This window comes from Rattus norvegicus, chromosome 1 (assembly GCF_021556685.1).
Source record: "Rattus norvegicus strain SHRSP/BbbUtx chromosome 1, alternate assembly SHRSP_T2T, whole genome shotgun sequence".
NCBI lineage: Eukaryota > Metazoa > Chordata > Mammalia > Rodentia > Muridae > Rattus > Rattus norvegicus.
In genome coordinates, this window is record NC_141534.1 from 54532737 (window position 1) to 54547025 (window position 14289).

The 14289-nt window shown below is 50.5% G+C and overlaps 1 protein-coding gene across 6 annotated transcripts; it reads right to left on the reverse strand.

Annotated features, from left to right (window-relative positions):
• Window positions 1–1028: 1028 nt before the first annotated feature.
• On the reverse strand, window positions 1029–11367 carry Tbxt (T-box transcription factor T). 6 transcript variants are annotated; one of them, XM_087651067.1, is made up of 11 exons: window positions 11279–11367; window positions 11063–11183; window positions 10510–10604; window positions 8481–9516; window positions 7796–8060; window positions 7004–7138; window positions 6220–6281; window positions 6052–6113; window positions 4606–4782; window positions 3440–3569; window positions 1029–1860 (listed from the first exon to the last, which is right to left on the reverse strand). In XM_087651067.1, exons 4-11 carry the CDS (start codon window positions 8684–8686, stop codon window positions 1584–1586), a joined length of 1314 nt encoding a protein of 437 aa, XP_087507193.1. In that variant the 5' UTR covers window positions 8687–9516; window positions 10510–10604; window positions 11063–11183; window positions 11279–11367; the 3' UTR covers window positions 1029–1583. The 6 variants fall into 6 exon arrangements, with proteins under 6 accessions (XP_087507193.1, XP_087507206.1, XP_087507213.1 ...); XM_087651073.1 differs by having other exon boundaries at window positions 1034–1860; window positions 4606–4779; XM_087651080.1 differs by lacking the exons at window positions 10510–10604; window positions 11063–11183; window positions 11279–11367 and having other exon boundaries at window positions 7796–7835; window positions 7959–8060; window positions 8481–9504.
• Between the last annotated feature and the right edge of the window lie 2922 nt (window positions 11368–14289).

Sequence of the window (14289 nt, forward strand, 5' to 3'; positions counted from 1 at the left end):
GATGCAAGGTTCCTCTCAGAGGAGACGGAGGGCTCAGTCTCCTCGACCTACATTCCTAGGAATGACCTACAGCCCCTTCAACCCCGGCAGACACCACTGGGGCAGAGTGGTTGGAATACACTCCCATCCACAGAGTCAAGGGCATGATCACAAGGTGGGACTCGATCACAGGGTGGGAGTTGTCACAGGGTGACACCTGCTCCTACTCAGCCTGCTTAAGTATCACCCAAAGCCATGCCCACAATCTCAGCACAAATTACAGGAAAATGCAGCTGTTTACACTGAAATCCCACATCCTAGTCTTCAAGTAGCAGCCACTTCCTGTCCTCAACATGGTCTGAAGAAGTCAGTGTTGCAGGGTGCACCCTCAACCCTCAGCCTCTTCCTATATCATACTTAGTGTGCGCACTCTCTGAGCAGGACTCCTGCTTTACTGGTGCCCAAACTTGCCATCTGCAGCCTTAAGAAAGCAGACCTTTAGATTAAACCAAAACCAGGGTCAGACTATGGATGCTACCAGTGGAGAGATTACCCCCAGGACGAGTAGCATCTCCCCACCAATGAAAAAGAGCCAGTGATCCCAAGAGCCACGGGCAGACAGGTTCCTATGGCAACTACACTTAATATTAATCCACTTTTATCAACTCATGTACGCCCTTTTGTGTCAGGTGGCTATCCTGGATTGTATGACATTAGCAGGTTTCAATCCTGCCATGCACATTCGTCTATGATTCAATGTTACTTAAAGGTACATCATTTTGCTTCCCCCTGCCCCGCCCCCCGGAGCTGGCGATCAAACCCAGGGCCTTGTGCTTGCTAGGCAAGCGCTCTACCACTGAGCTAATAAATCCCCAACCCTCGCTTTTTTTTTTTTAAGCCGTTAGATTACATAGGTACAGGAAACACATACCCTCAGTTCCACCACTGATTTCGCTACAACCTTAACGTTCACAGCAGGTTAAAGTACTAAATATCTGGGGGAGAAAGCCCCTCCCAAAAGAAGACTGGTACAGAATAACCTGCAAAGCCCAGGTGCTGTATATTGCCTTTATTGTGCAGAAAAGGCTTCCCGCAGATTGTCTTTGGTTACTTTGTCAACAGAAAAGTATCACACAGTTGACTTCCCAACACAAAAAGCTACACGTGCTTAAAGTAGGCATCTTCCAGAGGGCAGAACAGTTTCCGGTTCAGTTACAATCCGCTGGCTATGGTGTTTCTGTCCCCAAATTAACTACTCTAAAGCGACAAGGGAGGACATTAGAAGTGTGCCTTGTGTCTCACTAAAGTAGGACAAATTCCAGTATTTCCAAGTCACTTCTATGTTGAAGAGAAATACAAGGTATAGGACCCTAGGCAAAGGACTCTAGCTTGCAGTCACAGGAAATTGGACCACAGCCTCGTCTCTGTTCCTGGCATCACTACTGCAGGTGTTAAGCAAAAGGTTGTGAGACAAGATAATAAGACATGTACTGTTGCTCTTATTTGAAAATAGAGCTTTTTCTCCCCTTGTCCCAAGAGCCTGCCATGTTGTGCCTAGAAGATCCAGTTGTCTACAAGTCTCAGCACATGGAGGAGAGTTCAATTCACAGGGATGGAGGCGACACAGGTGTCCACGAGGCTATGAGAAGGCTTTGGGCTGTGTCATACTGGCTGTCAGAAATGTCTGTGACGGTAGCAGCCCCTTCATACATCGGGGAGCCAGAGGATGAGGACGTGGCGGCTGAGACCGTGTGCGTCAGGGGTGCGTAGTGTGCAGGGGAGCCTCTAAAGAACTGGGCTCCCAGCCCGTTGGACACCCCAGCTGTCTGGGAGCCTGGGGTGATGGTACCATTGCTCACAGACCAGAGGCTGGGGTACTGGCTGAAACAGAGAAAACAGAAGTCAGGGGCCTAGGCAGAGGTTGCGAATGAGCTACACCTGGATGAGGCATGGGGGAAGGGCTGGTTCTAGAACACTGTTGTCCATGCTTTGGATCACATGGCTGTGCAGTGTCTCCACTATTACCACATGGATAGAAGCTACTGTGTCAAATAAAATCAACAAGGTTGCACAGTGAACGTTAGCATCCGGAGTCCTGCTGAAAGGGACTCTGGCAAGTAGCTCTATACTCATTGGCATACAGAATTCGTACTGAGCACCAAGGCATTGTGTCCCCAACCACACCACCCCGATCCCCAATATCCACAGAAGAAAGTGTCCCTTAGAATGCTATCATTGCTGGCCCAGGCTCATCCAGTGGACAGGAGGGATTAGCACATCAACATGGGGCAATATACAAGGGATCCCAGAGCTGGGCTTAGGACCAGCTCTGCTTCTTGACCTCACCCCGAAATGAATTTCATCTAACTAGGCTAAAGTTTTGTTTGGGAGAACCTTCCTTTGAATTCTTCTATAAACACATAATGTGATCTGATGTAAGATTATTTAAAACAAAATCCCCTTTTTCTACATCAAAGGCACATGAATCTGAGAGCAAGCCTGGATATATTAAGGCAGATTACTTTTTCAGACTAAGACACCAAACTGGGACAAGTGGTCAGCACTTGGCTGCCTGCCGATATCAGGCTCCTTAAGTAATGCGTCAGGGCCATTGAGAAGTTTGTCATCTTATATTGGCTTTAAGAGCAGGTTAAGGTGGATTTAGTAATACCTGCCAATAACCCCAACAACTAAGGAGGCTGAGGCAGGAGAATCAAGACCTTGAGCTCTGGGCTGTGTAATGAATTCAAAGCCAGCCTGAGACACTATGTCAAAACAAAGCAAAACCAACCGACCAAAGAAACACTAGACAACTAAATTCTTACTAGTAAAGGGTTTTCTCCAAAACTAAAACAGCTAGGACCTTAGATAAATGTTTATGTTCTAGACCACTAGTGCTCAATCTGTGGGTTGTGACCCCTTTATCTAATATCCGGCATACCAGATATTTACCTTATATTTCATAACAAAAATGGCAGTTATGAAGTAGCAACGAAATAATCTTATAGTTGGGGAGGTCACAACATGAGGAACTGTGGTAAAGAGACACAGCACTGGGAAGGTTGAGAACCACTGCTTTAGACATTTGAGGTCAAGCTGCATGGTGGCTGGCTCACTTCTCTGAGAACTGTCCAGAAATCAGTATCTTCCGATCCCTCTCCTCAGTGGAGATTATGTATTGGCATCCAGCTTTGCAGCTCCTTGCTATTGTTTCAGTACCCTGGAGAGTTAACACGCCTGAAGGGAATGTATCACCAGCAGCCGGTTCTCAGCACAGTACTAAGGACTCTTAACTCCTTTGTCCACAGAAAAAGTCAAGAAATGGGTTGCCTCTGGTGACTAAGGTTCTTCTGCACTGTTACTTTAAACGACGCATGCCGTCTTCATCAGCCTGAGAGACAGCTGAGGTTGGGGCTACTTAATACCTTTTTACATATAGTCCCTCCCCAGACATACATACCTAGAGCCAGTAGGTGGGCTGGCATTATGACTCACGGGCAGCATGCTGGTGTGGGCAGGCACTCCGAGGCTAGACCAGTTGTCATGGGACTGCAGCATGGACAGGCATGCAGATGAATTGTCGGCATAGGCTGAGGGATGTGGAGAGGGGAAGTTACCCGACAGGACTTCCAAAAGGAATAAAATGTAACAAAATGTATCAACTACAGGCCTGCCCACCCAACACTACCAACAAAAGCTACCTAAGTAGACTGGGAGAGCAAGACCCCTAGCCTGCTGAGTTCACTGGCGTGGCAATATTTATTGTCAATGTTAATTATTAGAAAATACCCCACTTAACCTACAGTGTCTCGTCCCACGAGATGTCCTGCGGGCAGTGATATTGCTGGTCTTTCTTTTTATCTTTATGCTATTTATTTATTACTTTTGTGGCATTGCGGATCAGATTCAGAACCTCTCGAATGCTAGTCAAGTACCGAGCCACTAAGTGACACCCTAGCCTGGAATGTTTCATTTTTAAAGTAAATAAAAAAATACTTGCTACGTTAGCTCGTCTTTCCCATAGAGGCTCGGACGGGCTATGGAAACCATGACCTCACCAAATTAAAAATATGATCTCCCCACCTCAGAGCCCAGCCTCTGGTGGAGGAGTCTCCAAGGCTGTTGCCTTTCATTTTGAATCAGTTGTAATTGCTTAATTGTTTTATGGTGTTCTTTAGCCATTTTCCCCTCCCTCTGGAGCAGACAAAGGTTTGGTCTGAGCAGACAAGTGTTAGAGAATCTGCCAGAGGTCTCAAACTGTCCTGGGGCTGGCAATCCATCTTCTGAGTCCAGAGTGGACCAAAAATGTGCCTGGTTCTCAGGTGACACCCATGCTGAGGGCCTGGGTTCTACACCTGGACAGTCTGTTGTCTGGTCAGGAATGTTGGTACCTGGCTAATCCAATATGGTCACTTTAGAGAGGTTGGTGGAACAGCTAAACCAGGGCCCCACTGAAAGGCCCAGACAGCTGTCTTCAAAGCCTAGAGCATATTCTGAGGCACCTTGACCAAGTCTCTTCAGGAGCCACTAGGAGCTGGGTTCCCTATCTTGCGGCCCTATAGAAATGCCTCTCCAGAAGGATTCTCCCACTACCCCACAGCTGGTGAATGGAGGTTCAGAACCTACTTGGAGAGTTGTTCCGATGAGCATAAGGGCTGGGGTAGGGCGATGACCGGTGGTTCCTCAGAGTCGGGTACCTCTCACAGCCATGTGTGGAGGGGAGAGAGAGCGAACCTCCAAACTGAGGATGGGAGCTGGCAGGTGGACAGAGGGTGCCAGCTCCAGGAACAAGCCACCCCCCTGCTGTGAGAAAAGCATGCTGGGTAACTGACCCTTGTTTGAGACTCAGTCCCGTCCTAGTTCTAACCTGGGAGATTCTGGAACTGAAGAATAACCAGTATCCCTCCCTCGGGGCAGACTAGTCTCCAAGTGTCCCTGTGGAGTGTCACAGGATGTCTGGGATGCCAGCACTCTTGAGAGGCCCAAGCTAATCCCATAGCCCTGTTTTACAAGATTAGACCTAAGACCACTCCCAGAATAAAATGTCAAAGGGATCGAGTATGAAGATGGAGGACCTCAGTGGGCCTCAGGTAGGACCCAGGCGGCCCCCCAACAGGTGCTGAAGCCAGTAGCCTGCTCCTGCCTCAAGAATAGTCAGTGGATCCATTTCCTATTTATTCCTTTCTGTTCTGACTCCACCACATTCTCTCCACTACGCTTCCAAGATAGATCTATCCACTGAAACTAATTTTGCACTCCTACTGTACCAGACAGTTCTTCAGATAATACTCGAGGAAGATACACGTGTCCACACAGCCCTGGTGTGACCCCAAACACAGTCCATTTCCTGGTCAAGTGAGCCACAACAGGGCCCTGTTTGTTAAATTCATTTGTTAAATTTGTTTGGAAGAGGATATTAAAATACCAGTTTAGACTAGCTGGTCATCATTTAAGGGCAGAGTGCTAAGCTGGTCTAGCAGCCACTGGAGTGGCCTGCAAGACTCTTCTCCTCCTTAGCAATGACTTCGATGTTTGGAGATCCCTCCTTGAAAAGAGGGAGGGGGCCAGGTCTTTTCTCTCCCTGTGTGCCTGCATGGATCTGCACCCATCACTGCCTAGAAAACCTCCTGAAGCAGAATTTTTAAAGAACTAGCCACCATCCAAGCCACCAAACTCAGGAGCCACAGGAACTGAGCAAGGGTCACTCATGTGTGTCTCCAAAGATAGCCATTCAGTTTTCAGCCACTAATAAGTGGAAGCCATCTCCAAGGGGGTGGGTGTGATAGCTGAACCCTCATCACCCCCAAGTCTAAACTCCCAGAACTCCACCCCACCCTGGCTGCAGCTAAACAAAACAAACAAACAAATAAAGAGTTCTTTCTGCCTACCAGGGTCCAAAGCCCAGGATGGTTAGGCAGCTTCCAAAGCAAAGGACATGTGCCCAGGTCACAAAGAGCCTTCCTGCCATCCCCACTATTCCCAGACACCCAAAGCTTACCTGTGGGTTCTAATTCTAACAAGTCTAGACCGGAAACAAGGCAGAGAGGGATATGGGGGTGCAACAAACCGTACATTGGGAATATCCCGGCTGCTGGCAGTCCCCTGGCTCCTCCATTACATCTTTGTGGTCATTTCTGCCAAAAAGTATTGGGAATGGTCAAAAGAAGAGCTGTCTGGAGGCAGTGGGTAGCCTTCTTTGCACAAAGTTCTTTGCCTCAGGAGTGCGGTTAGAACTCTCACCTTTCTTTTGCATCAAGGAAGGCTTTAGCAAACGGGTTGTATTTAATTTTAAGGGCCGTAATCTGAAAAACAAGAAATATATTTACTAATACAATGTTTGTTACCAGAGGGTTTGATGGGGGATGGGGGGGGTGGAGAAGCATCCTAGGCCTGTCAATCCAGGGACTAGGATGCTGAGGCAAGAGGACTGTGAACTGAAGGATATCCTGGGCTACATAGCAAGCATCAAATGGGGGTGGGGCACACTACCAAAGAAGAAAGGAAATTGAGAAAGGACAGGACCCAGTTAGAGTGTTCAAATGAATCAGTCTTTGTTTTCCTATCTGTGTCTGAAAGGGCTGAGGAATCACAAAGAAATGCAATTTGTAAGTGAAACTCACAATATCACGTCTAGTCTGGACATAGCCTGGAGTTGCTGTGACATTAAGGTCCACAGTGGCAGCCCTGGTGACTACTGACACATTTTCTGTGATTTGGGGTTAGAAGTAAGGACCCTTGACTGCCTTTGCCAGGACTTCACGCTGCTGAGATATGGGACTGTAGCTCCCTAGCCTCCAAGTTTTAAAACCGTGAGGTTGTGGTTCACGCGTCTTTCAAGCATGTTGTAGATGTGTATTAGATCGTTTGAGATTAACAACATGCTCAAACGAGTATTTTAAACTTGTTCCCTCCTAGCCACCGAAGTAGTAAATCTGAACTAAATCTTGCCTGTCTTCTGTACTACGGCTTTACCTCCCAGTCCCCAGGACAGGCTGGGTGAGGGGACTCCCTTCAGAAGCCTCACCTCCTCATTCTGGTAGGCAGTCACTGCTATGAACTGGGTCTCGGGAAAGCAGTGGCTGGTGATCATGCGTTGCGGGCCCCCAACTCTCACGATGTGAATCCGAGGTTCGTACTTATGCAAGGAGTTCAACATGATCTGCAGGAGAAGTTAAGGATCAAGAATGGAGACCTGCGCCTACCTTAATACCACAGCATCCACCAGGAACTGATCAATAAGAAACGGATCCAGCTGCAAATGTCTCCAGGAAACTGCCAGCAGTATGGAGGGCATGGGGTCCATTTTACCCAACGGCTTCCCACAGATGGTCTGGAACTGGGATGAGAGGTATACTACACCCTATTAAACCCTGTCAGCATAAGGCCACAAACAACTTTAAATGCCTGGCTTGGTCGCAACTTGGAGTGAGTTCTCTTGGAACAGGCCCCAATTAAAGACTTTTCAGAAGAGTGGAATGTGCACGTTTGTGGTAGACTCGCCAGTGTTCCCTTTTGACTTTAAAAGTGACTGAGGATTCAGAGTCAAAGCTCACCTAGGGCCAGAGTTGGTTCTCAAGCCTCAGGCCTTTATCAACCCTTCCAGGGTGAGTGAGGACTCCCAGTCCCCTTCTCCAGGCCCTGGTATAACCCTCATCAGCTTAATATAAACAGTACTAAAGATTTAATTGGGGAAGGCCACGGTGGCTTCTGTAGGGCTGACAAAGACTGAGGGAGCCTTTTTAAGCTCCCAGGTTGGGAGTGGTGAAGCCTCTCCCCTCTGGCCCGGGGCCCTCAGCTGTCTCCTGCATTGTCTTACCTGTCCTCCTCCATTGAGTTTGTTGGTGAGTTTGACTTTGCTGAAAGACACAGGGGCCTTCATCCAGTGGGCCCCGAAATTGGGCGAGTCTGGGTGGATGTAGACGCAGCTGGGCGCCTGAGGCTCTGGTTTGCCCCCAGGTACCCACTCCCCATTCACATACTTCCAGCGGTGGTTGTCAGCCGCCACGAAGTCCAGCAGGAAGGAATACATGGCATTGGGGTCCAGACCTGACACATTTACCTTCAGCACCGGGAACATCCTCCTGGAAAAGACGGTGCACAGCAGGAGAACCCATCCGTTGGAGAAAGGAAGCCTGCACAAAGTGTTGCCGTCCAAAGAGGACCCTCTGCAACGCGAACTTCTTTGCCCAGGCTTTCTCAGTCCTGGACCAAATCATCTCTCCCACTCAACCACGGGCTCTTGAGACTGCAGAGGGACAAATCTAGCCAAGGTTAAACCTGGCCACACCAGTGTACACCTAGGAACCCTACAGTTCGAATACCTCCTTCCTCCCCAGGTTTCGTCAGGGAAAGTTTCCGAGAAACCAGGGTTAGGAATCCCCTGGGGGCTGTTAACTCAGAGGGAAGAAACAGGAAGAAACAGGACGAGTGGGGGGAAAAGGTGCTCTCCCCGAAGGGGCGCTCTCCAGGCCCCAGACTGCCGGCTTGCCGCACGCACCTACCTGCCGTTCTTGGTCACAATCATCTCATTAGTTAGCTCCTTGAAGCGCAGCCACAGCTCGCTCTCTTCCAGACCCACTCGCAGTTCACGTTCGGTGGGGTCGCCCTTCTCGCTGCCCGCCTGCAGCTCGCTCTCCACGGCGCTGAGCAGGTGATCCACTCGGTACTGCAGGCTCTTCCCTGCGCTCTCTGTGCCCGGGGAGCTCATCCTCCCGCCACCCTCTCCACCGCCCTGGAGTCTTGACTCCCTACCCAACAGCCACCTTCACTTCTCTCGCCACCACTTTTCCAAGAAAAAGGATCACTCTGCGGAGCCCAAAGATCACACCTGGGTCCCAGCACATTCGCCAAAGGAGGACCGGGACCGAGATGTGGGGGGAAGGGGGCGGGGATGGGGGTAAGGGCCTGGGGAGCCGTGGTTCCACTTGAACTCCCGCAAGGCGCGACAAGAGTAAGTCTCTGGGGGAGAGAAAATGGGTCCCCTCCCCATAAATACATCCGAGGTGGCCTCGCAGGGGGGCGCGGCGGATTGGGCGGGACACCCTTTGAAGTACGGAGCAGCTGCCCATTGGCGGTGCGCGGCCATATCAGACCGGCCGGGCGGGCCCGGAGGCTGGGGGCCAACAATGGGCTCCCGCGCGCGCTTCCTGTAAGGAAAGCGTCGGGCGCAGTCCCGACACCCCCGCCCTCCCCCAAATGTTTGCACCTCCATCAAAGCGGCGGGGCGGACCCTGGGGAGGGGGGAAGGGCGAGAAGCCGGGCCGGAGCTACCCAGGTCCGCGGCTTCCAGAGCGGCTGCTAAACTCCCACGCGCACTCCGCACTCTCCAAGTGCACTCCAGCGCCTTTGGCTGTGCCCCGCGGAGTGTCCACGCTGCGCGCACCTGTGCGGGACTACGGCGGATCGGCGTCTCCCAGGTCTCCTTGACCTCTCCGAAGCCTCAGCCTCCCAAAGTGTAGCAGCTTCGGGACACATCCCCTCGCCCGTGGACTGCCACTAACTCCCCACCTCGGCATCCGTGCCCCCAACGACCTTCACCTGCAAAGAGAGGGAAGCTCAATGCGGATCTGTCCCGAGAGGGAAATAGACGAACAGATAGCGACCCTAGTAGGAGGCGTCCTCGCGTCCCACATAAAAGCTGGACTTAGACTGTGGATGAGCCTGCACCGAATGTGGCCCCGGGAGTCCCTGGTCTCTTTGCTCCGGGGATTGTTGGAACGCACGCTGCGCGCGTTTCCCTACCCGCCTGGCCATGCGGTGTGGGCAGCAGTTGGTTTATTACCTCTCGGTGAGAACCTCAGCCAGAGAGTGAGGGGAAGGTGACAAAGAGCAGGAAATAGTTCAATGGGGTCTCTTTAAACAATAACATTCCTCTAAAACGTGAGCCCAGGAAGCGGGAAGGAAGCTGGAGCTCGCGCCCAGTTCTTTAACGAGGGTATGGGTTTCAGCCTCCGTTTCCCTGTCTTCCACGCGCCCATCCCACCCCGAAGCTCCTTGGAGGAGGCCCCTGAATCAGGTTGGGGCACTTAATTCTGAGTCCGTTGCCTCTCTGAGAGTCTCCCTAGGAAGTCTTGGGGGTCCGAGTTGTGGAGCAAGCCAGGCCCCCGGCTCCGAGTTCTACCTGCCCCTACTTCTGGGAGAGAGGGTTTTCCAGGAGCCAACCTCAGGGGAAGGTACTCCGGAGTGGGATGGGGACATGTCCTGGACTACCCTCCGCTGCCCTTTCCCACTGACTACTGGGTTGCTCGGTTGCTCTTCTGTAGTCTAGGATATAAAGAAATCTGAGGCTGACCGGAGGGGGATGCTTCCTTTGACAGAGACACCAAAAGGATCTCCTTTGTGCCCAACCCTGAGCCTCCTGCAACGCCCACCAGCCAGTTTGTGTTGTGGGTTTGCGGAAGTATACAAGGGAGATACCATCTTTTCTCCCTCGGAGACCCTAAGGTCTGAGGGCACTTGGAATAAATCTAGGTCAAGGGGGACGTGAAAGTCGAGGGAGGCTGGGCCCGAAAGTGACTGAAGATGTCTAACCTCTGGAGTGAAGGCGGAGCCGGCCCTGGGAATGTGGTTGCTCAAAGATGGATTTTTTCCATTGTTCAGGAAGCTGGTGGAAGATTGCTCTGGAACTGTTCTCCAAACAGAAGGAGGCAAATAAATGTTACTTTTTCTACCGTAAGCAGTGAAATCTCTCCACTCCACACATGCGCGAAGCCACATCCCCGGTGTAGGGATAAAAGCGACTCTTTCTAGGCTTAGCTATTCTGTCCCTACTCTCTTCTGTGAATAATGTCTGCCTGATCTTTGTTCCCAGAAAGTTGTCCCCAGCCTTTCCGAGGAGGGCTGCAGTGCAGGACAATTTACAGCCAAAAGCACCCTCCAGGCCAGCGGTAAAGAATTCCCAGTTACTAACCTGCGCTTCCCTAGGAGAGGCGTGGCCTCACCGCTACTCGCTGCTTCTCTCTCAAGTTGGCGGTCCTAAGGAAGCCTCAACCACCCCAGAAAAGCTTCGTGCCTGGGCCTCTACAGGGCAACATTTCCACCAAGAGCAAACAAAGGGAAAGGCCCAGGAACCATAAATGTATACCCGTGGCAATTCCGGGGGGGGGGGGAGCAGTTTCCCTGGTCTCACCACTTTTCAGACAACAAAGCCCCCTTTCCTTTGGAGCTGGTATGGGTCCTGACCTCACAACTCCAGAGTCTTCTTTCTTGAAAGAAAGGGGGGGGGATTATAATATATATCCATGTTGCAGAACACAGATACATAGATACATGAGCCCTAATAACTTCACCTTGTACCAACCTAGTCCTTCTCCACTTCCTGTTTCCCCAAGAAGTCACAGGATTCCTAAATCCCAGGTCAGTGTAGAGACAGCTTCAATGAAAACAATCCTGTCACCAAACAATGGAAGAAAATGGTGGCTTCGATGAGTGCTTTTAAAAGAGCACAATTCTTTAGTCTGCTTAACACTGAACTTTTTATGTTGTTTTCAGTGGCTGTGGTTTTGTAGAAAAGAAAATAGAAGGGCCTTTAAAATGAGACAGCAGAACTATATGTGGCTGGTCATTGTGACTGTAGGAAGAGAGTCACCAGGCTTTAGAGGTTCCAAGCTGCAAGCAAGAGGGAGGAGCTACCCTGTGCAAGGGCAGAACTGGGCGAGGGGTAACTGAAGAAGGTGTTTCTCAGGTCCAATCCTATCCTAGCTGTACTCATGAGTCAGAGTTCTGGTGGTTTAGGGACAGAAGTTGACACATTGAAAACAAATAAACCAGCCAACATTTCTCGGGAAACCTCCCCACCCTTTGAATCCAAGACTCAGGAGGGGACTCTGGCTTCTAGGGAGGGTAGTTCCAGTCTCCACAGCCTCCACACTCAAGCTTTCCACGCCCAGTGGGTCCAGGCCTCTTCAGGAGTAAGTCAGGAGAACCTCTTGCCCCATTCTTGTCTCGGTCTCTATGCAAGCCTCCAGTCATCTGTGCCTGGGAATGATAAGCCCAGCCTATTTTCTGTTTCTCCTGCTTCTCCCCTGAGGTGTTTCATCTCTGGTCCTTCAGCACGGATTGAGTGGTGTGTGAAGTATTTGCACCACACCACCCTGTCAATTTGTCTCTAAGTCACTCTTGGGTTTTACTGCCTCCCATGCAGATTTTATTTCTTTGCTGTCCCTTTGAGTTTCAGGCGGTCCTTGTTCCCCCTGAGTCTCTGCCATGCTATTTCTTCCAAGGTCTTCTGTGGCAGCCTTTTGCTTGTTGGGCTGTTTGTGCTTCCTAGAGGCCACCAGGTTCTTCCTTATACTCAGGACTGAAGGCTGTTTTCTGTGACCAATGTTGGTTCTTTCTTTTTAGTCTTGGGCTGTTCTCCTGGCCTCTCCATTAGCCTTTAGCCCTTTGAGGGGAGACTTCATGGTGTTTCTCCTTCCTCCACTCAAGCCGGACTAGGTCTGAGATAAGTGACTCCACTCAGATGGGGTGCCTCATCTCTCATCTTCTCGAACCCAGGGATGGTCATGGAAGGCAGCTGTAACTGTGTCCAGGAGGAGCGGCCACCGCACTGAAACCCATCTGCAAGTGCTGTGACCTACAGCCGACCCAGACCCGGCAGCCCTGCACACCTTCTAAAGACAGGTGCCACAGAAGTTCGGCCATTTTTGTTTTTTCTATCTGTGTTGTTCTGTTTCCTAATAACTATGAACTGGGCCCTTAAGAAAGAGCTATCTCGAAGCGCAAGGTCCTGGGTTCGGTCCCCAGCTCCGAAAAAAAAAAAAAAAAAAAAAAAAAAAAAAAAAAAAAAAAAAAAAAAAAAGAAAGAGCTATCTCAGAGGAAATAGAGGTAGATAGAGGCAGGCTCAGAGTTCCTCCAGAAATCATTACAGGAGCTCAATCATTTAGTGAAAGGTTGTATACAAGTAATTTGTACAGGAGATTTCTTCCTCCCGCCCCCCATTATATACAAACCACCACATGTCACAGCAGGCTCTTCGCTCCAGCTAGGACCTGACATTCACCTAGGATAGCAGAGACACAGGAGGGTTTGTGCCAAGCTCCCTTGGGAACCTGGGTCAAGTGTATAAAGTTCCTCTAGGTCCAGGGGCCACACTGGAATCCTCTATACCTAGAGTGCTTGAGAAAGCTGAAGGCCTGGACCCCGGAGGAGAACGGCAAACTGAGACAGAGCCTAATTTAAATGACAGAGAAGACTCAGCAGCTACTGAGAAAGAACTACAGAGAGGGAGGTCAGAGGTCAGAGCTTCAGGGGTGTGTGTGTGTGTGTGTGTGTGTGTGTGTGTGTGTGTGTGTGTGTGTGTTCAAATAAAGAACGGGAAAGCTCAGGATGAGCCCAAAGGAAGACTCTGAGAGGATGGACGCCTGCAGGCTTCTTATACAGGGGGAAATTTGATGATCTCCAGGATCCGGATAGAAGGAATTTATAGTCCCACAACAATCCTGGAGGAGAAGAGATTTGATTTAGAGGCTTTTAATAGGAATTTCCAGGGGCATTCGAGAGAAAGACAGTAACAGGAGCAGGAGAATGATGAAATCATGAGAGTATCCCAGGTCGGCAGCTAGCTGGGGGAGGTGGGACAGAAAACCGCTGGCAGCTTCCAGGAGGAGTGGGTGTGAGGAAGGAGGCTGCGCCCACCTGCTGACAGCTAGGCAACAGGAAAGGCCTGAGAGGAGGAGAGGTAGCGAATGCCCCCGGGGGAGCTTTACCGCAGGAAGCGGGAGGGTTAAGATAAATCTCCCCACATATCAAGGGCACGACTGATAAAAATGGGGAGGGGGCTCTTAACACACTCCTGAGAACAGATTCAGAATCAGTGGCTCCCAACACCAGACTCCACCAGGCTGAAGAGCCCAGAAAGGAAAACCCGCTTGAAAGTCAGAATTAGTAGGAGCTACGACCCACAATCCGGGCTTCCAGACTTCCAGACACCAGTCCCACCCTCAAATACAAGAAAGCCTGTTGTATGCAGGGAAGAATTGGGTGCAGGTCATTTAGAGGAGCAACCCTGTCAGGGCACAACAGTCTTCTGTCAGCAAGGCAATTAAAGCTCACAGAGGAGTGGACAATGGAAGTTTTGATTTCTGATTTATTTAAATATATTTTATTTCCACTAAAACACCTTAAGTATGTAGAAAGTAAAAGTGAAGTTTCTTTGCTTTTCCCTGTTACTAGCTCACCGCATTCAAACAACAGGTACACAAGGAATTTGACCCGGGAAGGTAAAGGGGATGCACTTGGCTACACCCCCCACCCCCCCAACCCCCCACCCCCCACCCCCAGCCCCCGGGCAGCTGAGGACCGAACCCAGG

Coding starts and splice junctions, on each gene's coding strand:
- Tbxt (XM_087651067.1), bottom strand. CDS start 8,686: ATGAGCTCCCCGGGCACAGAGAGCGCAGGGAAGAGCCTGCAGTACCGA. Junction 8,061..8,480: donor ATTGTGACCAAGAACGGCAG/GTAGGTGCGTGC, acceptor CGTCTTTTCCAG/GAGGATGTTCCCGGTGCTGA. Junction 6,282..7,003: donor CTGCCTACCAGAATGAGGAG/GTGAGGCTTCTG, acceptor CTTGTTTTTCAG/ATTACGGCCCTTAAAATTAA.